This window comes from Heptranchias perlo, chromosome 29, assembly GCF_035084215.1.
Source record: "Heptranchias perlo isolate sHepPer1 chromosome 29, sHepPer1.hap1, whole genome shotgun sequence".
Classification (NCBI taxonomy): Eukaryota; Metazoa; Chordata; class Chondrichthyes; order Hexanchiformes; family Hexanchidae; genus Heptranchias; species Heptranchias perlo.
This window is the reverse complement of record NC_090353.1, coordinates 35,958,859-35,983,240: the sequence shown is the minus strand read 5'-3', so window position 1 is coordinate 35,983,240 and position 24,382 is coordinate 35,958,859. Positions and strand designations below refer to the sequence as shown.

At 44.0% G+C, this 24,382-nt stretch overlaps 1 protein-coding gene across 1 annotated transcript in view; it reads right to left on the bottom strand.

Moving 5' to 3' along the window:
• Positions 1–479: 479 nt before the first annotated feature.
• Positions 480–24,382, bottom strand: part of LOC137299630 (hippocampus abundant transcript 1 protein-like) — a 58,507-nt gene continuing 34,604 nt past the window's right edge. The window contains exons 5-12 of the mRNA XM_067968532.1: positions 23,692–23,806; positions 18,862–19,080; positions 17,625–17,738; positions 15,289–15,360; positions 14,963–15,075; positions 8,963–9,060; positions 8,050–8,216; positions 480–4,770 (exon numbers count right to left, since the gene is read on the bottom strand). Coding sequence (XP_067824633.1) covers positions 4,558–4,770; positions 8,050–8,216; positions 8,963–9,060; positions 14,963–15,075; positions 15,289–15,360; positions 17,625–17,738; positions 18,862–19,080; positions 23,692–23,806 — 1,111 coding nt within the window. The 3' untranslated portion in view covers positions 480–4,557. The remainder of the gene's footprint in view (positions 4,771–8,049; positions 8,217–8,962; positions 9,061–14,962; positions 15,076–15,288; positions 15,361–17,624; positions 17,739–18,861; positions 19,081–23,691; positions 23,807–24,382) is intronic.

The following is a 24,382-nucleotide window of genomic DNA, read 5'->3' as shown; positions in this document are numbered from 1 at the left end:
TCTACTAGTGAAGCTTCTTTGAGGTCCCATGCACCCTCTGATACCTCAGCCAAGTGGCAACTCATCACGTGAGAGTCTACATAGTGAGTGTCAACAGGCTGTGGGACATCACAACCAAGCCCGATCATGTTCTCACCCGACATGCATGACAAACACTTCGCAGCAGGGGTCAGTGTATAGCGATGAGGAGAATGAACAATGGCTGATTTCTCACTTCCCCCCCCCCACCCCACTCTCTAGTCTAGTGATGCTCAGGCCAACCTCCAAACTTCTGGCCTGCCTGAGATCAGTCAACTCGCTACAAACCAAGGATTGAACCTTGGACCTTCTGGCCTGCATGGACACCTGCCTCCACCAACTAAGGGGAACTCTACGAATGCTAATGTAACCTCTAGACTACAGTTAATTTGTTGTAACCATTTTGCATGCTTCCAATGAAGGGAAAATGAGGAAATACCATCATTCGCTACTCCCAAATATTCACTGGACAGTTTAATCCAAAAAGTTCACCCACCACTGCCCAAGTCATCACTGGAAACATTAGTCAAACCAGAAAACTTTTTGGATTTTAATGTAAAACATTACCCCAGACTTTAAAAATAATGTTTATCCTAGAATAGTTCTAACATTGCACACACTTTAAGGCTAAGCTGACAAGTGCCAAATGCCAAGAAAAATCTAGAGAAGGGAATCTGAAATATTATTTGGACATTATGTATATATTATATAAACTTTTGCATTAAATGTTACACCAACTATCTTGCAGAATTTTAGTGTACCCTGTTACAAGTACAATTATCCTTTGAGGCCGAAAACAAGCTCTTAATGCTCACATGGGAGCGTCAATAAAGCTTATTATCCCATCAGATTGTACTCATCATATGGGCAATGAAATATTAATCAAAAGTCATAATTTGTCTATTTAAAGTTGCTAATTTTTTTTTAAAGTACACCCATTTTAATCAGGGTGGTCTGTAACTATGTGGCCGGTAAGTGAATTGGTTTGGACCTTTAGGAACATAGTGGGGTATTGCACCACTCTCGTTTCTCTCTCTCTCTTTCTTTCTTCCGCTGCCCCAGCCCCCAAATCAGAGCTTCAGCTTGTAAATATTCAGCAGGCCACCATTTTGTGCAAGATTCTTCTTTGTATGGAGCAGGTTTATAAAAAAATACAATTTCAACCTGTTGACCTGACCACCACGATGAGGGTTGGGTCACTTGGCTGCTGCACGTCACCCAGTCTCAAAGAGCTTGTCCAAACCAACAAGTTCACGGCAGTATTCAGGGAAAAAATTAATTGTAGCTGGCTGTAGCAGAAGTACAGGAGCATCCCACACTCGTGTTGTGACGAGATGCATCGTGATTTATGGCAGATTGTTATCTTTCAAAGGACTCCCTACGAGACGTGCATTTATAGTGGAGTGGGAGTCACTTTCGCTGTATATCTACAATGTGAAAAAGGAGAAAAAAAAAAATCGGACTGACCACATAACGGAGAGTCAATCATTTTTTCCCCTCCTATCTCACACAGTGGATTAGCCCTTAACAGGAAAAAGACAACAGTGAGGACCAGTTTTACAAAGGTACCTTCGGTGTTTCCCAACTCTCGATCTCTCCTCCACAACCCATTTCGAAATACAAAAATTCCTTCTCCATAATCCAGACAGCAAAATTGAACAAAATTTTGACTCAGAATAAAAAACAAGGACATTACTGGAAACTGAAATGATGGCACATTAAAAAAGGGACCAGACATTACCAGCGGAGGTTCATCCCTGTGTGAGCTCTCAAAGGGCAGTAGGGGCTCTGAAATCCAGAACCTTGGTGATTTATTTCTCCTTCATTCGTCAGCACTTCATCTTGTGATTATCTTTTGTCTGCGACTACTAGTTTACAGCACAAGACTGGCAGAGTAATTTTATTCCAGTTGCGACAGAGTGGTGGGGAAACTAAACAAAGAAATGGCTATTCTGAAAGTACAGAGTGCACACTTAGAACATTTCAAACGGATGACCCAGAAATATCAACTAAATTACCCCAAGCTTGTTCCACTCCTGGAAATATTCTGTGCCCCATTTTCATTACAAAGTGAGAACCACACAAACACAAACCACAGCCTTGGTATTTCTGCATCGTCAATAATCTGGTTTACAAATCCTTTGCCCCCAGGCCCTAGGCTACACAGGGCATCAGACTTTAACCTATATGAACGTCCAGATTAAGAAAATAACTTTGAACCCAGGTTCAGAAAGGTCTCTTGGTCTTTTTTTGGTTTCTGGTTTTCTCCCTCCTCCCCTGAAGGCACTAACTCTGGTGACGTACGTTTCACGGGTGCTGCACACCCTCAGGTAGCTCACCAATGGGCACTGTTCACGTGTGAATGTCCACAGCGAGTGTCAGCAGACGATTTGAATTCGGGGGCATCAAAGCGGAGGCGAGTTCTGTCCTCACACTGATATCCACACATGGGTGGTGATCAGGAGTGGGAGCTCTGACTGGATTCTCCCTCAGCCCAAGGGTGCCGGGAAGCTGTAGCACCTTCTAACATCACTACCCTTGTGGAGATTAACTAACCTAACAGAGACTGGAAATTGAATCTGGGATCTGTATGGCACAGTTAACAAGTGACCTTCACCAAATCATGCAGTAGCTCAGAGCAGAAAGGTTAAAGTCAGCGTGCAGTCAGCCAATTGGTTTACAATGAAACCTCCATCAACCAGTTGCCCTCAAGGCTAAATCCAAGCTGGTGTAAAAATCCAGGTGCCTCTGGAATCCAACGAATATCACAATAGATTAAGTTCCCTCCTGGAATGAAGCTGGAGGCAGTGCAGAGTTAAGCAGCTACAAATTCTCTTCTAAAGCCAGCCCCACTAGTTGCAGGAGCAACACCAAACAGGGGAACAGATGCAGTCATTACTTCACATCCTTTCAACCTGCAATGTTGCTTTGACAACGATAGAAGTGTCCCACAGGTGTGAAGGGATGTGAACTGGGCCACTTCAGTCAAGTTAGATAAACCGGATCTGAACAGGCAGCTCGTCTGGGACAGGAGCCAGTATAATCAGCAACTCCAGAACTCCGTTAGGTGTAATGCAAACCTCAGATATAGCGACGCTTTGTGCTGCAGGATGGTTAGGATACACACGTGCACCCAAATTTCCCCTCAGAGGTTTGAATCTCTGCTGGTCCAGTGAGGGAGGGAGCTTATCCTGCATCAAGAAAACAAGGCAAGAAAGTAACTCGAGAGAGGGAGGGTCTCCTCGAGTTGCTCTGCAGTCCTTGGAATGGCAGTCACCCGTCTGCTTTCAGAGCTAGGGAATGTGACATGATACAAGGGCAGTAGTACTCATGACCTAGGGACCAGTTGCCCTTAACTCGTGGCCCTCGGCTTCCAATCAAGGCCTGCCCATGTGTGGGGTGCTGAGCGGCCTGGGATTTATTGCTGTTCTGTCTCCTTTTCCTGCTCTCCATCCGAACAAAAGAGAAGGGACTGCTATTAGGAAGCAGGGTTATCTTGGCTTCCATAAAGCAAATGAAAGAGTGATATTCAAAAAGAACAGTTGGTCTTGTAGGGTTTTATTTTAATTCTCTATGTGGGGGAAGTGCCTTCAGCAGCATGATTGGAATTAGGAGGTCACCTTGTGTAGGGGAAATCGCAGTAAGCCCCACATCCCATCTCTGAGAGGTGCAGCGTTGCTGAGCGTGGACTTCAACTCCACTGGGAACCCAAACAGAAAGGAATGGTGAAGGGGGTTAGGGCAGGAGTGAGGCAGGGAGAAGAAAAAGAAACACAGAAGTCTATGTGGCTGTCTTAATAAGTGGTTGCTGATCAGAGCGTAGAGTTTACGTGCCAATTTACCGCTTCTGAAAACAATTAATTGCTTAGCAATGAGACCAGAAAGACAGGTTTCAGTGTATACAGCCATCTTCTCCCCAACCCCCTCCAACTGAAGCTGTTTTTACACTGCATGACACCTGCAGTAGACTGCCATCAGATCCCAGAATCGCAGCTGCAAGCTGAACTTAAAATTGCCAGGTCTCGCTTAAAAGCTGGACGTCCAGAAGACCCTTTTTTTTTAAGTGGATCTTCATCGTTGCTGATCCCTGCAAATCTCTGCAGTGTTATAATTGGCTTGCAGTCATCTGTGCAAGATTCTGGTTTCCAGGAACTGGCGGCAACAACACAATGTAAAAACAACTCAAGTACAAGTAGCATAGCAATTTACCAACTGATTGCAACCGGCTTCTGGCGTCTTGCACAAGGCAGCAAAAACAGGGAGGAGCGACATCCTGTAATTGAGGGACTCAGGGATTGTACCCAACTACAATAAACAACCCAAGAGCCTTCAGACTTCAGTGAGCCAAACAGGAGATGGAAAGAATTGTTTTTAACACATTAAATAAAATAAGACGACAAGAGAGACAAACCTTGTAACTTTCAAAAAAGAAAAAAATACTAATGTTAGTATTCCCGAAATGAAAACCTTGGTTTGGCAGCCGTGCCTCATCTCCACTTCCACCTCGAGCTTCGCAAGAGTGGGCATTACTTGGCCATCATCATACGCAACTGTCTTGTAATAGAGGCTCCTTGCCATCGGGGCTCGCGCTCTGTGGGCTGTGCGGGTGGCCCTGGGGCCCGTTACTGTGTTTCTTCCAGTTGCCAGATCGCAGAGGGAGGCCGCTGTGCTCGGGGATGAATAAGGCGACCAGCAGAGACAGCAAGACTGAACATGCTCCGAAGAGAAAGGGAGGTCCTGGGATTATGGTACTCTGAGAAATGGAAAATTGGGGGGGGGGGGGGGGGAGAGAGAGAGAAAAAAAACAACGTTTAATGAAGATATAAACTGGCTGGCTTTTTAAAAAATAAATTAACTCAAGGACAGTTTATTTCTCAAACTTATTTTAATTCTATGAAGGATTTCACATGCAGCAACTTGTCAATATATTTCACCAAAGTATCTTTTTATTTCAATATCCTCATTTTTTTCTTGTGTTCACCAATGTTGTGTTCATCAATGAAGAGGAAAATTAGGAAGAGCTTACACATATCTAGCACCTCATCACATTTCGAAGCGCTTCGGGTGGGATGAATTACTTTGAACTGCAGTGGCTTACGTATGCAAACACGACAGCATTGCAAGATCCCACAAGCAGTTACAAGGTGAATAACCTGTTGATCTATTTTTAGTGGTGTTCATTGAGGGAGGTATGTGGGCCAATACTCCAGGAGAACTCCATGCTCCCTACCTTCAGCTGCTTAGGCCCTAAGCTCTGGAATTCTCCCCTAAACCTCTCCGCCTCGCTCTCCTCCTTTAAGTCGCTCCTTAAAACCTACCTCTTTGACCAAGCTTTTGGTCACCTGTCCCAATTGCTCCTTATGTGGCTCGATATCAAATTTTGTTTGATTAGGCTCCTGTGAAGCGCCTTGGGATGGTTTACTACGTTAAAGTCTCGATATAAATGCAAATTGTTGTTGCTCTTCCTCTAATGGTGTCACGGGATAGAATCATAGAATCATAGAAGTTTACAACATGGAAACAGGCCCTTCGGCCCAACATGTCCATGTCGCCCAGTTTATACCACTAAGCTAGTCCCAATTGCCTGCACTTGGCCCATATCCCTCTATACCCATCTTACCCATGTAACTGTCCAAATGCTTTTTAAAAGACAAAATTGTACCCGCCTCTACTACTGCCTCTGGCAGATCATTCCAGACACTCACCACCCTTTGAGTGAAAAAATTGCCCCTCTGGACCCTTTTGTATCTCTCCCCTCTCACCTTAAATCTATGCCCCCTCGTTATAGACTCCCCTACCTTTGGGAAAAGATTTTGACTATCTACCTTATCTATGCCCCTCATTATTTTATAGACTTCTATAAGATCACCCCTAAACCTCCTACTCTCCAGGGAAAAAAGTCTCAGTCTATCCAACCTCTCCCTATAAGTCAAACCATCAAGTCCCGGTAGCATCCTAGTAAATCTTTTCTGCACTCTTTCTAGTTTAATAATATCCTTTCTATAATAGGGTGACCAGAACTGTACACAGTATTCCAACTGTGGCCTTACTAATGTCTTGTACAACTTCAACAAGACATCCCAACTCCTGTATTCAATGTTCTGACCAATGAAACCAAGCATGCTGAATGCCTTCTTCACCACCCTATCCACCTGTGACTCCACTTTCAAGGAGCTATGAACCTGAACTCCTAGATCTCTTTGTTCTATAACTCTCCCCAACGCCCTACCATTAACGGAGTAGGTCCTGGCCCGATTCGATCTACCAAAATGCATCACCTCACATTTATCTAAATTAAACTCCATCTGCCATTCATCGGCCCACTTGAACATCCATCTGAACAGGCAGTTTAAAAAAAAAATGCATTCATGGGATGTGGGCGTCGCTGGCAAGGCCAGCATTTACTGCCCATCCCTAATTGCACCTTGAGAAGGTGGTGGTGAGCCGCCTTCTTCAACTGCTGCAGTCCGCTGAAGGTACTCCCATAGCGCTGTTAGGTAGGGAGTTCCAGGATTTTGACCCAATGACGATGAAGGAATGGTGATATATTTCCAAGTTGGGATGGTGTGCGACTTGGAGGGGAACGTGCAGGTGGTGTTGTTCCCATGTGCCTGCTGTTCTTGTCCTTCTAGGTGGTAGAGATTGTGGGTTTGGGAGGTGCTGTCGAAGAAGCCTTGGCGAGTTGCTGCAGTGCATCCAGTGGATGGTACACACTGCAGCCACAGTGCGCCGGTGGTGGATGGGGTGCCAATCAAGCGGGCTGCTTTGTCCTGGATGGTATCGAGCTTCGTGAGTGTTGTTGGAGCTGCACTCATCCAGGCAAGTGGAGAGTATTCCATCACATTCCTGATTTGTGCCTTGTGGAAGGTGGAAAGGCTTTGGGGAGTCTGGAGGTGAGTTAACGGCCGCAGAATACCCAGCCTCTGACCTGCTCTTGTAGCCACAGTATTTAATGTGGCTGGTCCAGTTAAGTTTCTGGTTAATGGTGACCCCCAGGATGTTGTTGGTGGGGATTTTGGCAATGGTAATGCCATTGAATGTCAAAGGGAGGTGGTTAGACTCTCTTGTTGGAGATAGTCATTTCCTGGTACTTGTCTGGTGCGAACGTTACTTGCCACTTATCAGCCCAAGCCTGGATGTTGTTCAGGTCTAGCTGCATGCGGGCATGGACTGCTTCATTATTCGAGGGGTTGGGCCTCAGTTTAGTGTCTTATCAGAAATACGACACCTCCAACAACATAACAGAAGTCACGTGTTTCCCCATAGATTACAGACAGGCTTATCTCTGGACACACAGCTTCCTAATGCTCGGGTCAGAACAGCATTGGACGTAGCATGGGAATAGAATCATAGAAAGATACAGCATTCGGCCCATCAGGCCAGCTCTTTGAAAGAGCTATCCAATTAATCCCACTCCCCTGCTCTTTTCTCAGTCCTGCAAACTTTTCCTTTTCAAATATTTATCCAATTCCCTTTTGAAAGTTATTATTGAATCTGATTCCATCGCTCTTTCGGGCAATGCATTACAGATCATAACTTGCTGTATAAAACAATTTCTCATCTCCTCTCTGGTTCTTTTGCCACTTATCTTAAATCTATGTCCTCTGGTTTCCGACCCTTCTGCCAGTGTAAAGTTTCTCCTTATTTACTCTATCAAACCCCTTCATACTTTTGAACACCTCTATTAAATCTCCCCTTAACCTTCTGTGCTCTAAGGAAAACAACCCCAGCTTCTCCAGTCTCTCCATGTAACTGAACTCCCTCATCCCTGCTATCATTCTATTAAATCTCCTCTGCACCCTCTTCAAGTCCTTGACATCCTTCTTAAAGTGTGGTGCCCAGAATTGGACACAATACTCCAGCTGAGGCCTAATTAGTGATTTATAAAGGTTTACAAGTTCCTTGCTTTTGTACTCCATGTCTCTATTTATAAAGCCAAGGATCCCGTGTGCTTTTTTTCAAAAACGTAGGCTGACTGTGGCGCAGGAAGGTAATTGAGAGAGCTTTGTCCACACAAGATTGTTTTCTTTACCTCATCGGTGGGATTCTGCATGTTTCCTTTCGGAACTTTGCCTGGGTTGTCGACATCTCCCATTTCGTTTAACTCCACGTGGAAAAGGTAGAACACAAATCCGTACAGCGCTGGACCAAGGCCATTGCACAGCCCACGAATTCCAGTAATCATTCCTTGCACAACTCCTGTGGGGAAAAAGGAAAGACCGGCTCAAACCTAAATCCATTCATAAAATGGGATTTCCCATTCCAACTGTTGCTGGTTAATCAAGGAATAAGCGGATGGGGCGAATTTACTCTTACCTAAGCTGAAGTTAATCACAAACTATATTTTAACAATGGTCCTTGCAAATTCTCAAAAGGTTTAAAATTTTCAATCAGTTGCCCCCTCCACTTATGTCCTGGAGACACTGGCACTCCAATGGGGATTGGAGTTGCCCTACACCCAAGTGACCGCGTTGTAAGTTTTGGTAAGTGTTGATGGGCTGTTTGGCTTTGAAAGGCATCACAGCGGTACCCAATCCTGTCCACACACATATACTCACTTCCCAGCAAGGGTCACCAGATAGTGATTGGAAACAGTGGCCCTGGCTGATTCTCCCCCACTCAGCCCCAAGGGTACTGAGACCAATTATAGTGCCCCAACTGCTGAGATCAGTTTATGCAGTAGAGACTTCTAACCAGGGACATTCTGGGTCTGTGTGGCTTTAGTACATTTACCCAGTGATCCTACAAGAAATGCCATTTCACAAACATCTGATCACAAAGTGGTCATGTAGGAATAGGGATTGCAAATTCACCCCCAACCAAATTTTATAATATTCTAACAATGGCACCCCCTTATTCAAATTGCAATTTTCAAAAAGGTTTAAAATCCTTTTCCAAATGCTATACACAGTACGCGGCCCAAGGAGAAATGGAAAATGGCCTACCTTGCTGATCTGGATCGGCATTCCTGGACACGAGGGCACTGACTGCTGGGAAGGTGATGCTGGACATGGCGGCTACAGCTCCTGCTGCCCACATCATCCTACAAGATCAAAGCGCAAACATTTGGTGCTTCTGTATCAATGGCGGACACTGGGTCTCCCGCTATCAGCTGCATTCTATAGTTTAAGCGCCCCGAAGTTCAGAGAACCGGCAACAGCACGGACCTTTGAAAACGCGGGTGTACCATTGGAATAAGGAAGCTGGTTTCAGTAGTGTAAGTGCGTGGGGAGTCAGTTCCCTGCATTTGCACTGTGCAATTCCGTCTCCACTAATGCATAACAGAGCTCAGTGCGATCGTATCTGACTGAAAAATGAAATGGGAAAGCAGCAGATGGAGGACATCTTTCTCTCTCTATCTATCCATCCTACATTACAACAGTGACTACACTTCAAGAAGTACTTCACTGGCGGTAAAGCAGTTTGGGACGTCCTGAGGTTGTGAAAGGGGTTATATAAATGCAAATCTTTCTTTATATTTCTATCTCCCTCTATCTATATAAGTGGGAAATAGGCTGTGTAAAAGAACCTATTGGAACGCCAGCAACCAACCTTAATACACCAGACTGTGCTTAGAGATCTGCCACGTCTCACTGACTACAACTGATAACTTCACACATTCATTTAAAAACTATTTTAATGGACATCATTGTTAAAAATAAACACGGCTCCATTTGTTTAAAGGGTTTTGCAAGCTTTACCATTCTCAATGTTGTAAACATCACTCCTAATTTCTCCAATGTTGGCTGCTCTGCATGCTGTAAGGGAACATAATTTAGGTGCACTCATCTGTTCTAGTCACTTTCTGTTCAGATGGCTGTACTTTATCACTTTAATTCCGTACAGACAGCTGGCACCAGAGACTGCAGCTCAGTTGAGTTTATAACCAGCCAGCCGTGACTTAAGCTGCACCTAATAACACCTTGAGGTTTTAGTTGCCATGGCAAATGCTATCAGGCAGTTTTGCTTGGTTGTCTTCTTTAACCTCAGGGGAGAGGGTTAGAACCAGGTGGCTGTCTGTGTGAAGAAGTCAGATGTGAAAGGAGATGGAGCAGAGGTTGGGCTGTTTGGGGAGGAAAGAGTTCTTTGCTCTTTAAATAGGCTGGGGGCTAGTTAGCTTGCTGTTCAGCTTAAAGTGTATGTTTTGATTTGGTGTCCTTTCTTCTTGGAAGGAGCTGAGATGGAGAAGGGCTCAGCACGAGTGTGAAATACTTTCTTTTTAGTGGGCCATGGGGGATTGGGGGGGGGGGGGTGGGGAGAAGGATGAAATAAAAAGGATGCTATTACTGGAGAACTAGTGGCATTCATCTGGTGTGTGGCAAATAAACTTATTTAATGGTCCCTTTATAAACCAAAACTAGGGGCCATAAATATAACATAGTCAGTAATAAATCCAACAGGGAATTCAGGAGAAACTTCTTCACCCAGAGAGTGGTTAGAACGTGGAACTCAACGCATGGAGTAGTTGAGGCGAATAGCATAGATGCATTTAAGGGGAAAGCTAGATAAGCACGAGGGAGAAAGGAATAGAAGGATATGCTGATAGGGTTCGATGAAGTAGGGAGGGAGGAGGCTCGTGTGGAGCATAAACATCAGCATGGACTAGTTTGGCCGAATGGCTTGTTTCTGTGCTGTAAATTCTATGTAATAATACAAGTGGTAAGCATGCAGTCAGACCCTGTAAGGTAGAGGAACTGGTGCCAATGCCCTCCTTCAGTGGTTGTTTCTCTGGCTGGCTCTGACAGAGTGCCACTGCCAATAAGGTTAAATGGCACTTGCCATTGGGTCTGCCATTTTGCTGCTGATACTTCTCTACCTGCCCATTCAGGCCAGTCAAAGCACTTTGATCATTTCTAGGTTATGTGAGAACCATCCCCCAACAGCAAGCATTTGAGACTTCCGAAAACTGCGCAGACACTAATCTTGATCGTGCCCGATTGTTCCACTTTTGCTGAATCCATTCTGCAGCATAAATGGGGTGAATTGGCAATTTAAAAGCAGCATTAGGGCCAAGTTTTATCCACCCACTCACAGACTGGGTGAATAGGGTTGCCAACTCTGGTTGGACGTATTCCTGGAGGTTTCATCATTTGACCTCCCAGCTCCAACCGCCCCGCCCAGTTAACCAGCCATTTTTTATTCTTCTCCAATATTTTTATAACTGAAACAAAAATGAAAAATACAGAACTTTTTAATATCCCCCCCGCCCTTACGATTTTTTTCACGGGTGTTGCTTGCATCAGTGTCCTGGAGATTAATCTTTTAATTCCTGGAGACTCTAGGGCAATTCGGGAGGGTTGGCAATCCTTTGGCAAATGATGTAACAGTGTGTTGTGCAAATTGTTTACTGCAGTTGGGTGAAACATTAGTTGTTCTAGTTTTGGAAGAGGCTGGTTATTTCTTTCAGTTATAGGGTGTTCCAGCCAATTAACCCTAAGTGCTGGTAGTCCAGCCAAACAAAGAATGACCTCCAGAACAACTTGGTGTCCAACCGTTTCTGTGATCCCGGTCTTTGCACGCAAGTACATGCTGGAAATTTCCAACCTCAAACTTGGTAAAGTTTGGTGCAGCCTTTGGTGATGGAGTAAGTATCACAGCATGGCATTCTGAAAGGTATCGAGGCTTAATGACGTTTATACAATAAGTTCACTTATTTTAAACATAACCCAGCTCTTCCTCCTGATCTCAACGTGAAGAGCGGAAATAAGCTCAAGGTGAATGGGTCCCAGGATACGAATTGGAAGGACATCCATATCATATTACTCAGCAATGGAGATCAAATCCCCAGGAATAATTTAAGAACCAGTTGGATGCTGCAAGGGGGGAAAACGTTAGTACATCCATCCAGAAAGATCCTAAGATGGGCCGAATGGCCTACGTATTCTAACTATCATGTGACACGGGGATCTGGTATTCCTTCTTCTTGCACTGCAAATGTTACAAAATATTTGCACATGGCAATAGCCTTATCTGGCCTACGTGAGCCATTCATTAAAGGAGGGTATAAGGAAGAGGCGAAGAAATACTTCTACCTCACAACAGATGTATCCTGGTTATTTTTTTCCTCTGAGTATCCTGCTGTTTTGGGTTTCCTGCCTACAGGCACCATTCTGCTCCAATGCATATCCCAGACTGGCCTGGATGCTGATGAGATGTCCGAGCCAGGAAAATTCCAGATAGGCTGGGTATGAGAGAAGGAATGTTATTCCCCAGGATTTCCCATGGAGTCACTGATGCTCCGGTAGTTGGACACGAACAGGAGGAGACCATTCAACCCCTTGGGCCTGCTCCGCCATTCAATCTGTACCTCAATTCCAATCACCTACCTTAGCGCCACATCCCTCGATACCCTTACCTAACAAAAATCTATTGATCTCAGTCTTGAAAGCTCCAAATGTCCCAGCATCCGTAGCCTTTTAGGAGATATATCAGCTGAACAACTTTTTACAGAAAGGGGGGAGGAATTGTCAATCTATGTATGAAATTTTTGATCAACATCTGTCGCAGGTGAAAAATAAAAAGCACAAACTGACTAGTCTGACCTCTAAGTGACATGAGGAAGGAACAGCAATTACACTATATAGCCTTAAAGGAATATACTATGTTACATACAGCTGCACTTCGACAGAACAAATTTGCACTCAACATCTTTCACGTTTTCAGGGCGTCCCAAAGCGCCATGCAGTCAATGAATTACTTCTGAAGTGTAGTCACAGTTTCTATATAAGTAAATGTGGCAGCCTATTGCCCACAGGTAAGTCCAAAACAAATGATGAATAACCTGTTAAACTGTTTTTGGTGATATTGGCTGAAGGAGAATAGTTCATTGTGCATTACGTGGTAAAATGATCCTATTGTTGCATTAAAAAAGCTTATAATCTATCATGAGTACTTCCACAGGAAATCCTGTAGAGATTTAAAGTGTTTAACTGATTTTCTCTCCCCTAACATTAAAAAGATGCGGGCGGGCAGGAAGGTACTAGGGAATTTTTTTTTAAATGCTTTGCTCCGTGGGTAGCGCTCTCACCTCTAACTCAGAAGGTTGTGAGTTCAAGTCACCCTTCAGGACCAGAGCACAAAATCTAGGCTGACGCTCCAATGCAGTACTAAGGGAGTGCTGCACTACCGGCAGCATGGAGGGAACTTTACTCTGCATCTAACAGTGCTGTGTCGGATCTGGGAGCATTTGGTGCTGCTACTGGGTGCCCGAAATGTGCATGAGTTCCATTCCTAGCACCAACATCCTGCATTTGATGAACACAAAATTCACCAAGAAAGAAAAAACTCACAAAAGTTTGTATCTGTTTTGCTTTCATTTGTTCTTCATTTTATTTCACTTGTAGTCTGTTTCTGGGCTGACAGCTGGTCTCACTGCCAATCTGGACCACAGCGTTGCTACACAATGGTGTTTACTTGATGCTATTTATGACTCATTGGGGCTGGTTTCAATTGAGAAATCGCAGTCGATTACCAGGAAACCATATGCCCTGTAATGTTATTATCTGGTTTGGTCTGGCAGCAGCCAAGCTCCTGGGCTGCTTCCACTTCATTGCTTCCTTTCTAGATTTAGCAGTTGCTCCCCATTAAGACGATTTTTGCCATTTTAATCTATCAGTCAACACATTTCCTGCCTCTGAAATGCTGCTGCTTTTTTAATGAGCTTTTTAACATCTGTTGGTGTCACTATTTGCCTCCTTGAAGCGCCATCATCTAGTTGTTCTACCTCTCCCAAAAGACCATTCTTCACATTACCCCAGGCACTCAGCATAGGTAGGCTATTCAACTGTGGGGGACATAATGAGCCCAAGCCCTCACCCTATGTCCACACACATGCTCGCACTTTCCAACAGGATCACTGGAAACCATTCAGGAACAGGAATCCAGCCTGACTTTCCACTCCTCAATACAGACTCGCTAAAGCCTAATTCTAGCTCCTCTGCAACTGTCCAAGGTACGGTCAGCTAACGTAGCACAGAGCAAGGATTGAGCCTGGGACCTTTCTGGTCTGTATGGCTCAGCCACTCATACCTTTGACCCTCGGGTGAGCAGAACTAATTATTTTAAGCAGCCTACTGCCACTGTTCAAAGCCAGAAACACACACACACACGCTCTCTCTCACTCACACACACACGCTCTCTCGCGCGCTCTCTCACTCACACACACACGCTCTCTCGCGCTCTCACTCACTCACACACACACACTCTCTCTCACTCACACACACACACACACACACACACGCTCTCTCGCGCTCTCTCTCACTCACTCTCGGCGAACATCCATATATCTTTCACTTATTCAGATATAGAATCATATCATTCAGCCCATCGTGCCTATGTCAGTTCTTTGAAAGAGCTATCCAATTAGTTCATTTCCCTGCTCTTTCCCCATAGCCCTGCAAATTCTTCCTTTTCAAGTATTTATCCTATTCCCTTTTGAAAGTTACTATTGAATCTACTTCCACCGCCCTTTCAGGCAGTGCATTCCAGATCATAAAGCGTAAAAAAAATTTTCCTCATCCCCCCCTCTGGTTCTTTTGATAATTACCTTAAATTTGTGTCTTTTGGTTACCAACCCTCCTGCCAGTGGAAACAGTTTCTTTCCCCTTATTTACTCTATCAAACCGCTTCATAATTTTGAACACCTCTATTAAATCGCCCCTTAACCTTATCTGCTCTAAGGAGAGCAATCCCAGTTTATCTAGTCTCTCCACGTAACTGAAGTCCCTCATCCTTGATATCATTCTCATAAATCTCCTCTGCACAGCTTACTATAATTTATAATATAATCCCAGAGAGGCCCCTCTCATCTCCATGGAAATTCTAAACTAGTAAAACTGGAAATTACTTGCATTTGCCGGGCCCCTCTTCTAAACTGCTGGATTGTAAGCAGCTGACTGGCAGCTGCCTGGAGCGAGTGACTCTTCGGGCAAAACACACAAACTTACCAGGGCTGAGATCCGAAGCCATACCAAGCTAGCTGGAGAATTTGGAAGCCAAGGCCCAGGAGGATGGTGTTCTTATGTCCTATGGACCTCATCAGTATACCTAGCACTACAGTCTGAAAACAAAATACAAGTCAAATCAACATTTGAGCAGTAAAGATAAAAGAAAAACTACAAATGCTGCAAAAACACAGTCAGCATCTGCACACAATCCTAATTTCCTCCAACTCATTCATGTCATTCACTGATAGACATTACTATTCATGCAACTGTCTCGCTGTAAACGTATCCCACTTAAGATGAAGCTACTTTAAGTAATAAGCACTTACTTGAGCTAAAATGGAAAGGATTCCCACAACTGCAATGAAGGCAGCTACAGTTTCTGAGGAAAATCCAATTACCTAGGGAACACAAAAACGCACTTTTAAAAAAGTATGTATATCTTATGTGGAATAACATTACAGGAGGTCACTCTGCAATCAGGGCTCCTTTCAATAAGAGAATGAAATGTTCAGGAGATCAGCAGGGACCGAGCCAGCAGGAATTACAGAGCCCAACAGTGCTAGGGAGTTGAATTCACATCAGTCGAGTTATAATTGCTAATCCAGGATGGTTATGGATTCTGAACCCAGACCATCAAGCACTCCAGCCTACTGGGGAGGAGGTGGAAGCTGCTACACTGGGGACGCAATTCCCTAATTTTTAAATAAAACGTTTAACGGAAATCAAGCTCCAGACCTTCTGGGTTGTATGACTCAGCAAGCACTTACACAATACATTTACCCACTGAGCCATCAAGGAAATTCTGATGTTATTTAAAAAACATTACACCCCACAAGAAAAGGAAAGAACTTGCCCTTATATATAACACCGTTCACATCTACAGGACATCTTAAATTGCTTCACAGCCAATGAGTTACTTTTTGAAGTGTTGTCACTTATGTAGGTAAATGCAGCAGCCAATTTGCGCTCAGCAAAGTCCAAAAACTGTAGTGAGATGAACGGCCAGTTAATCTGCTTTTGGTTGAGGGAGGAACGTTGGCCAGAACTGGGAGAACTGCCTGCTCTTCCTTGTCAGTGCCATAGGCTCTTTTACGCCCACCTGTAACAGGCGGACGGGATCGGATCTGAAAGACAGCACCTCCGCCAATGCAGCACTCCTTCAGTCCTGTACTGAAATGTCAGCCTGGATTATGTGCTCAAATCTCTGGAATGGGACTCGAACCCACGATCTTCTGACTCAGAGTAGAGAGTGCTACCCACTGAGCCACAGCAGGCACCAAGTAGTTTCTCATCACTCAGTTATTAATGGGTCTTTAAATCAGGGCAGAATTCGCCAATTTCTTTGATTTTCAGTCTAAGATTTCAGGGACTGCTTAATCTGTTTTTGACTCTGATGCATTGATATTGGTGAACATTTATTTACTGTATTATGTAAGTTGCACAGTTCCAAGCATTCACAACTCGCACTTAAATAGTACCTTTAATGTAGCCAAACATTTCAAAGCGATTCACAAAGGGCTGATTGGACTCTGAGCAGGAACTGGGAGAACTGACCAAAAGTGCAGTGGAAAAGATATTTTAGTGCACTTGTATTGATGGAATTGGGATAATTATATATAGCTTTCTAGGCTTATGACAACTTGGTTTAAATGGGTTGAGTATATACCACCTGTGGACTACTTTGAGGCAAGAAAACAAAAATAGATCATCAACCAGAAGCTCTCTTGCCTTACCCGTGCATATAAAAACTTGCATTCTTCCTGTGGAAAGGGGGCTCTGGGCACATTACCCCATCCACCACCCTAAACATTCACTCCCTTCACCACTGGCGCACTGTGGCTGCAGTGTGCACCATCCACAGGATGCACTGCAGCAACTCGCCAAGGCTTCTTCGACAGCACCTCCCAAACCCGCAACCTCTACCATCTAGAAGGACAAGAGCAGCAGGTACATGGGAACACCACCACCTGCACGTTCCCCTCCAAGTCACACACCATCCCGACTTGGAAATATATCGCCGTTCCTTCATCGTCGCTGGGTCAAAATCCTGGAACTCCCTTCTTAACAGCACTGTGGGAGAACCTTCACCACATGGACTGCAGCGGTTCAAGGCGGCGGCTCACCACCACCTTCTCGAGGGCAATTAGGGATGGGTAATAAATGCCGGCCTCGCCAGCGATGCCCACATCCCATGAATGAATAAAAAAAATAGCCCAGGTCTCCTTCAGGTATTTGCAAGCAGACTCAATGGATGGAACACTGACTGTGCATTAGCTTTGGAACACACGGTCTCTGTATGCTAATGCACAATGCCACTGAGACTCGGGATGCAGCTTTGTTTTCCTGGTTCTCCATACGGAGGTTCTGATTTCAACCACATCATCTGTGGATGGGAGGCAGTGAGTACAGGTCAGTTAGTTTCCCAGAGAGGGAAGGAGAGGGGTGGAAACCGGAGCACCAGCTACCTCAGGCGACTCTGGTGTGGCAGTTACAGAATGGAATCAGCCGGAAGCAGGTCATCCACGTACACACTCAGCGAGAAGGGGAGGGAGAAAATAACACGAGCAATAAAAAGACAATGCAGCAAACAATTATCATTAAACCATTAGCACCCATTTCATAAATAACGTAACCGATTTAAAATTTCACAGGGCCACATTACCTGTCTGAGATAAAGAAAGAAGCTGGAATACTGGCCTGCTTCAGGCAGGTACGAGAGAAACACTGTAATACAGATCAGCAAAACAGTCGAGTCCTGACCCACTTTCTTCAGAGACTGAAACAAAATGGGGGCAGAGAAAAAGACAATTTAATAAAACTGGCAAACCAAGCAAAGTCCCCTCAAAGAACACTCCGTGCGTGACTATTCAATACCATTTTTAATCAAAGAGGAGGGTTACAGATCTCAAGTTCCTTCTAAATAAATCAGCATCTTGTGCAAAATGTTTTGAATTGAAAATGTATATATTTTTTTATAAACCACTTCAGTGGTGTTTACAGTAAGTGCATAGGATGCTTTATTATTATCCACAGACACATTACCTCGTGTTATCTCTTCTAGGAGGGTGACAAGAGGTTCAAGGATGCCAAACATGCTCTGCCAATGGCAAATGCACTAGCCATATTGGGACTGAGCTAAGCAGACCATACAGGACCCAGGTTCAACCCCCAGTCTGTCTGATTAGCTAGGTGTGCTACAATGGTCGAGGCACCCCTGGGCTGGGGAGGGGATTCCTGCCTCAAAATGCTATTCAGTCAGCCAGGCTGGAAAGTAACTTCAAAAGGAGGACACCATCAGGGTTGGCTGTGATCTCAGACTCCATGACCAAATTGTATGTTGACACTCAATGTCGAGGCTTACGTACGAAGAGCAACTACTTGAATTAGATCCACGAGGGCTGTCATCACATGAAAGCGCAGCCCAGCACGAGGTGCTACCTTCAGGAGAAGGGGTGGTGGGGGGGGAGGAAGAGAAGATGAGAGCTTTTGATTAACACCTTAAAGTAGCAAAAAGGTCCCAAGGCACTTCACAAAGGGGTAGATCAGACGCTGGCCTGGAATTTGGTGACTGAAGTTGTGGTCTGGGGTAGACTTTGAGGCTTTTGAAGGTGGGCAAAGACGAGGAAAGATAGAGGAGTTTAGGCAGAAAATTTCAGGCTGTGGACGGCTAACGCAGCGCCAGAGAAGGTTGCAGTGAGGCCATAGAGGGATGTGTGAATGACAGGGATTTTGATATCAATGCACTGGGGATGGGGAGCCTGTGGGATAATAGGTCTGCACAACTTAGTATGGGATAGGATGCCAACAATGGAAGGTTGGAATTATAATTCTATTAAAAGCAGGATAAGGGACAGAACCAACACAATGGGATATGGCAGTGAATGAATCCAGTTACTTACTGCAAAAGGGTCTGCTTGTTCCCATGAAATCGGCGCACCCCAGGAAGCAGGCCTCATCTTCTCTGGTAAAGATTCTGGCACAGCCACAAGAATGAAACAGATGTCCAGCAAGGCAATGGCAGTGGCCAGTACTACCACTAGGTTGTCTCCATATGCCCTGGACAGGTATGCTCCAATGGCCGGGCTGGTCACAAGGCTAGCTGCAAACGTTGCAGATACCTGTGTTGGGAAAAGAAAAAAAGTTATTGACTACGTTCCATCTCTGAAGCCTTTCTTTAAACTTTTTTTTATTTGGGTAAATTTTGAGCTCATTCAGACAAAGGATGTTAGTGCTGGGGCTCAGAAGGTGTCAGTATCAAACACTCCCAGGTGAGGTACAGCATGGGTTAGATACAGAGTAAAGCTCCCTCTACACTGTCCCATCAAACACTCCTGTGGCAGGAATAGCACGGGTTAGACACAGAGTGAAGATTCCTCTACACTGCTCCAACAACGTACCTCAACTGCAATCTCAGAAGAGCAGCTCCGACTGCAATGGCCCTGTTTGAGATTGCTCAAATTCATTTGATATAGGACTCTTACAGCCAGAGAGAAAAGTCTCTTATGTCACCTGCTTGTGCTTAATTTGAACCTGGGTCCCAGAGGAGAAAGGTCAGTGTATAACAAACCATCATATACTGTTGATAATTATTTAAGTTCTGCATAAATTATTGTTGAGCTGATAACATGCCTCAATGTATCTAAAATTCTGAATCAGGAAGGTTCAGTAGTGCTTTATTCTTCGAATGAAGTTTTGCCTCTAAACACATGTAAAGTTTACCTAATTCTTCAATGTATCCATGTCTTTAGCTCAACCAAACTAACACTAATGGGGAGCCAGAGAGGAGGCGAAGAATTTAGATTCTATTAACCTACACCACAAAGTTACTGGTCTATGAGGAAACATAGTTCAAACAGTTATTCAAGAACAAGTGAAAGGGAAAAGTAGAACAGCAGAAAGAAAGTGTACTTTAGGCACTACAGATAAAGTGAAAACTAGAAGGCCTAAGGCGATTAACACAGCATCAAAGCTGAAGGTCAGGCTAGGGTGTGTGGCCCAACTAAGAGTTCTATATACAAATGCAGAGTATAAGGAATAAATTAAATGAACTACAGGTTCAAATTCAAATTGGAGGGTATGACATGATAGAAATTAGTGAGACATGGCTGCAGGATGGTCAGGATTGGAAACTAAATATACCGGGTTATAAGGTCTACAGGAGAGACAGGGAAAATGGAAGAGGGGGAGGAGTAGCCTTAATGATTAGAGATGAAATCACTTCAATGATAAAGGAGGATATAACGAGAGGTAAGCAGCCAACAGAGACCATATGGGTTGAATTGAGAAATAGGAAAGGATCTAAGACTATAGTGGGAGTTGTGTATAGGACCCCTGGTAGCAGCTCTGAAGTGCTAGATTGTATAAATGCAGAGATTAGACAAGTGTGTAAGAAAGGCATAGTGGTCTTAATGGGGGTCTTTAACCTTCACATAGATTGGGAAAAGCAGACTAGCAACTGTCAGAAAGGTAGTGAATTTCTTGAGTGTGTCCGGGATAGTTTTCTACAGCAGTATGTCCTAGAGGCAACAAGGGGGCAAACCATACTAGATTTAGTAATGAGTAATGAACCAGATTTAGTTAACGGCTTAACTGTAAGCGAACATCTATCCAATAGAGATCATAACATGATCGAGTTCAATGTAGTGTTTGAAAGGGAAAAAAGTTAGTCAGCTGCTAAGATTCTAGACTTGGGTAAGGTATAGTTACATTAGGAAAAAGAGGGTAGTCAGGAGCAGTGTTGGCCCCTTAAAAACTGAAAGTGGGGATATTGTCATTGACAATGGGGAAATGGTGGACATGTTGAACAATTACTTTGTGTCAGTATTTACAGTAGAAAAAGAGGATAGCATGCCGGAAATCCCAAGAAAACTAACATTGAATCGGGGACAGGGACTTGATAAAATTAACATAAGTAAAGCAACAGTAATGAAGAAAATAATAGCACTAAAGAGTGACAAATCCCCAGGACCAGATGGTTTCCATCCCAGGGTTTTAAAGGGAGTAGGTGAGCACATTGAAAGATTATAGTTAGGGCATCTGCAAAGTTCTCTAGATTCAGGAACTGTCCCTCTGGATTGGAAAATTGCCCATGTCACTCCGCTTTTTAAGAGAGAGAGGGAAACCAGGGAATTATAGACCAGTTAGCCTAACATCTGTTGTGGGGAAAATGCTAGACTCTATAATTAGGAATAGGGTGACTGAACACCTCGAGAATTTTCAGTTAATCAGAGAGAGCCAACATGGATTTGTGAAAGGTAGGTCGTGCCTGACAAACCTGATGGAATTTTTTGAAGAGGTGACTAAAGTAGTGGACAGGGGAATGTCAATGGATGTTATTTATATGGACTTCCAGAAGGCATTTGATAAGGTTCCACATAAGAGACTGTTAGCTAAGTTAGAAGCCCATGGAATCGAGGGAAAAGTACGGACTTGGTTAGGAAATTGGCTGAGCGAAAGGCGACAGAGAGTGGGGATAATGGGTAGGTACGCACATTGGCAGGATGTGACTAGTGGAGTCCCACAGGGATCTGTCTTGGGGCCTCAATCATTCACAATATTTATTAACGACTTAGATGAAGGCATAGAAAGTCTCATATCTAAGTTTGCCAATGACACAAAGATTGGTGGCATTGTAAGCAGTGTAGATGAAAACATAAAATTACAAAGGGATATTGATAGATTAGGTGAATGGGCAAAACTGTGGCAAATGGAATTCAATGTAGACAAATGTAAGGTCATCCACTTTGGATCAAAAAAGGATAGAACAGGGTACTTTCTAAATGGTAAAAAGTTAAAAACAGTGGATGTCCAAAGGGACTTAGGGATTCAGGTACATAGATCATTGAAGTGTCATGAACAGGTGCAGAAAATAATCAGTAAAGCTAATGGAATGCTGGCCTTTATATCTAGAGGACTAGAGTACAAGGGGGCAGAAGTTATGCTGCAGCTATACAAAACCCTGGTTAGACCGCACCTGGAGTACTGTGAGCAGTTCTGGGCACCGCACCTTTGGAAGGAGATATTGGCATTGGAAGGAGTGCAGCGTAGGTTTACTAGAATGATACCCGGACTTCAAGGGTTAAGTTACGAGGAGAGATTACACAAATTGGGGTTGTATTCTCTGGAGTTTAGAAGGTTAAGGGGTGATCTGATCGAAGTTTATAAGATATTAAGGGGAACGGATAGGGTGGATAGAGAGAAACTATTTCCGCTGGTTGGGGATTTTAGGAGTAGGGGGCACAGTCTAAAAATTAGAGCCAGACCTTTCAGGAGTGAGATTAGAAAACATTTCTACACACAAAGGGTGGTAGAAGTTTGGAACTCTCTTCCGCAAACGGCAATTGATACTAGCTCAATTGCTAAATTTAAATGTGAGATAGATAGCTTTTTGGCAACCAAAGGTATTAAGGGATATGGGCCAAAGGCGGATATATGGAGTTAGATCACAGATCAGCCATGATCTTATCAAATGGCGAAGCAGGCACGAGGGGCTGAATGGCCTACTCCTGTTCCTATGTTCCTAACATACAGGGGAAGAAAGCTGTTTCCTCAAGGAGAGAAAAAAATAGCACTGGGCAGAGGCAGCCCAGGGTATTTTCATGCACCTTCTAGTACCTCGTTTAGAACAGCATTAGTTGAGGCCTACGAACTGGGTATCTGCCTGCCCAGCCAACACAAGAATAATAATCAAGGTTACTGTACCCCAAAAAATGAGTGAGCGCAAGTGAAAGCAGGATGAATTTTCACTTTTGCCACTCAATAAAAGTGAAAATTCACCCCAGCAAGGGAATGCAGGAGCTAATAAATAATAGTTATGTATTGCCTTTCCATGTCAAAGCATCTTAATAATGCTTCACACAGTGAATTACGTTTGCAGTGCGAGCAAACAGAAACAGTGTCCGGAGGGGAACAGGTTGATAGGACAAGGAAGCATGCTAAATAAACTTCCCCTTCTTCACACCGACACAACAGAGGAGACATCAAAAGCCAAAGTAGTTTGAAAAACCAATATAAATTGATGACTGGAGATCCACTGACAACATATCCAGTTTCTTGAGACTGCAGGAGACGTTGTTGAGCCGGATTAAATTTGCTTGTTAATTGACAAACTTGTTCCTACTACACTAAAGTTAGTAAAGCTATACAGCTTTTGACAAACCAAGGATAAATTTAGCTGCTCCAACGGTCACCTGATAGATCAATAATAAATACTTGCATTTATACAATGCCTTATCACAGTGAATGTCTAGAAGTGCTTCACAGTCAATTAGCAGCAATGTTCCACAAACAGCAGTGAGATAAAAGGCCAGCTGATGTGTCATTTCAGTGCTGTTGGTTGAGGGAGGAATGTTGGCCAGGACACCAGAGAACTCCCTTGCTCTTCAAGTACTGCCATGGCATTGTTAACATCTAATTAAAGAGGGAGATGAAACCTTGGTTTAACATCTCATCCGAAGGATGGCACAACCGAGAACGCAATACTCCTCCAGTATTATGTTGGAGAGTTGGCCTAGATTATGTGTTCAAGACCTGTTGTGGGACTTGAATCTTAAACCTACTGACTCAGAATGGCAGTAGGCAGGAAGGTATAAGTGATGCACATTGCCCAAGAGGTGTGGTTGAACCTCAAATAATAATGGTTGGACAAGGATACTTTGGGGCTAAGACACTGATCAAGCCCTCACTGTAGAATAAGAGATGTCCTTTTCAGCTGTGGTTTTGTGACTTACAAGTCCATAAGCTGTGCTCCTCTCATGCTCCTGAGTTATATCTGCAACGTAGGCAAAGATCACTGAAAACGTGACTGCAAATACTCCAGACATGGAAATCACTGCAAAGTACCACCTGTGGAGGAAAGCACAAATAGAGACAGCTAATTTACAGATTGTTGGGACCCCAATCACAAACCAATAGTAAAACAGCAACCTGTTAGTTGGCTCTGAGGCTCTGACCATCATTTTGCAATCCTCTCTGGCTACAGGCGTGGTGCTAGAGGATTGGAGGACTGCTAACGTTGTGCCGTTGTTTAAAAAGGGAGAAAGGGATAGACCGAGTAATTACAGGCCAATCAGTCTAACCTTGGTGGGGGGATAAATTATTGGAAACAATTCTGAGGGACAATCGCCACTTAGAAAGGCACGGATTAAATCAAGGACAGTCAGCATGGATTTGTTAAGGGAAGGTCGTGTCTGACTAACTTGATTGAATTTTTTGAGGAGGTAACAAGGAGGGTTGATGAGGGTAGCACGTTTGATGTAGTCTACGTGAAAATGGCATGTTGGCCTTTATTCAAGGGGGTTGGAGTACAAGAGTAAGGAAGTCTTACTAAAGTTGTACAGGGCTTTAGTGAGACCTCACCTAAAGTACTAAGTATAGTTTTGGTCTCCTTATCTAAGGAAGGATATACTTGCCTTAGAGGCA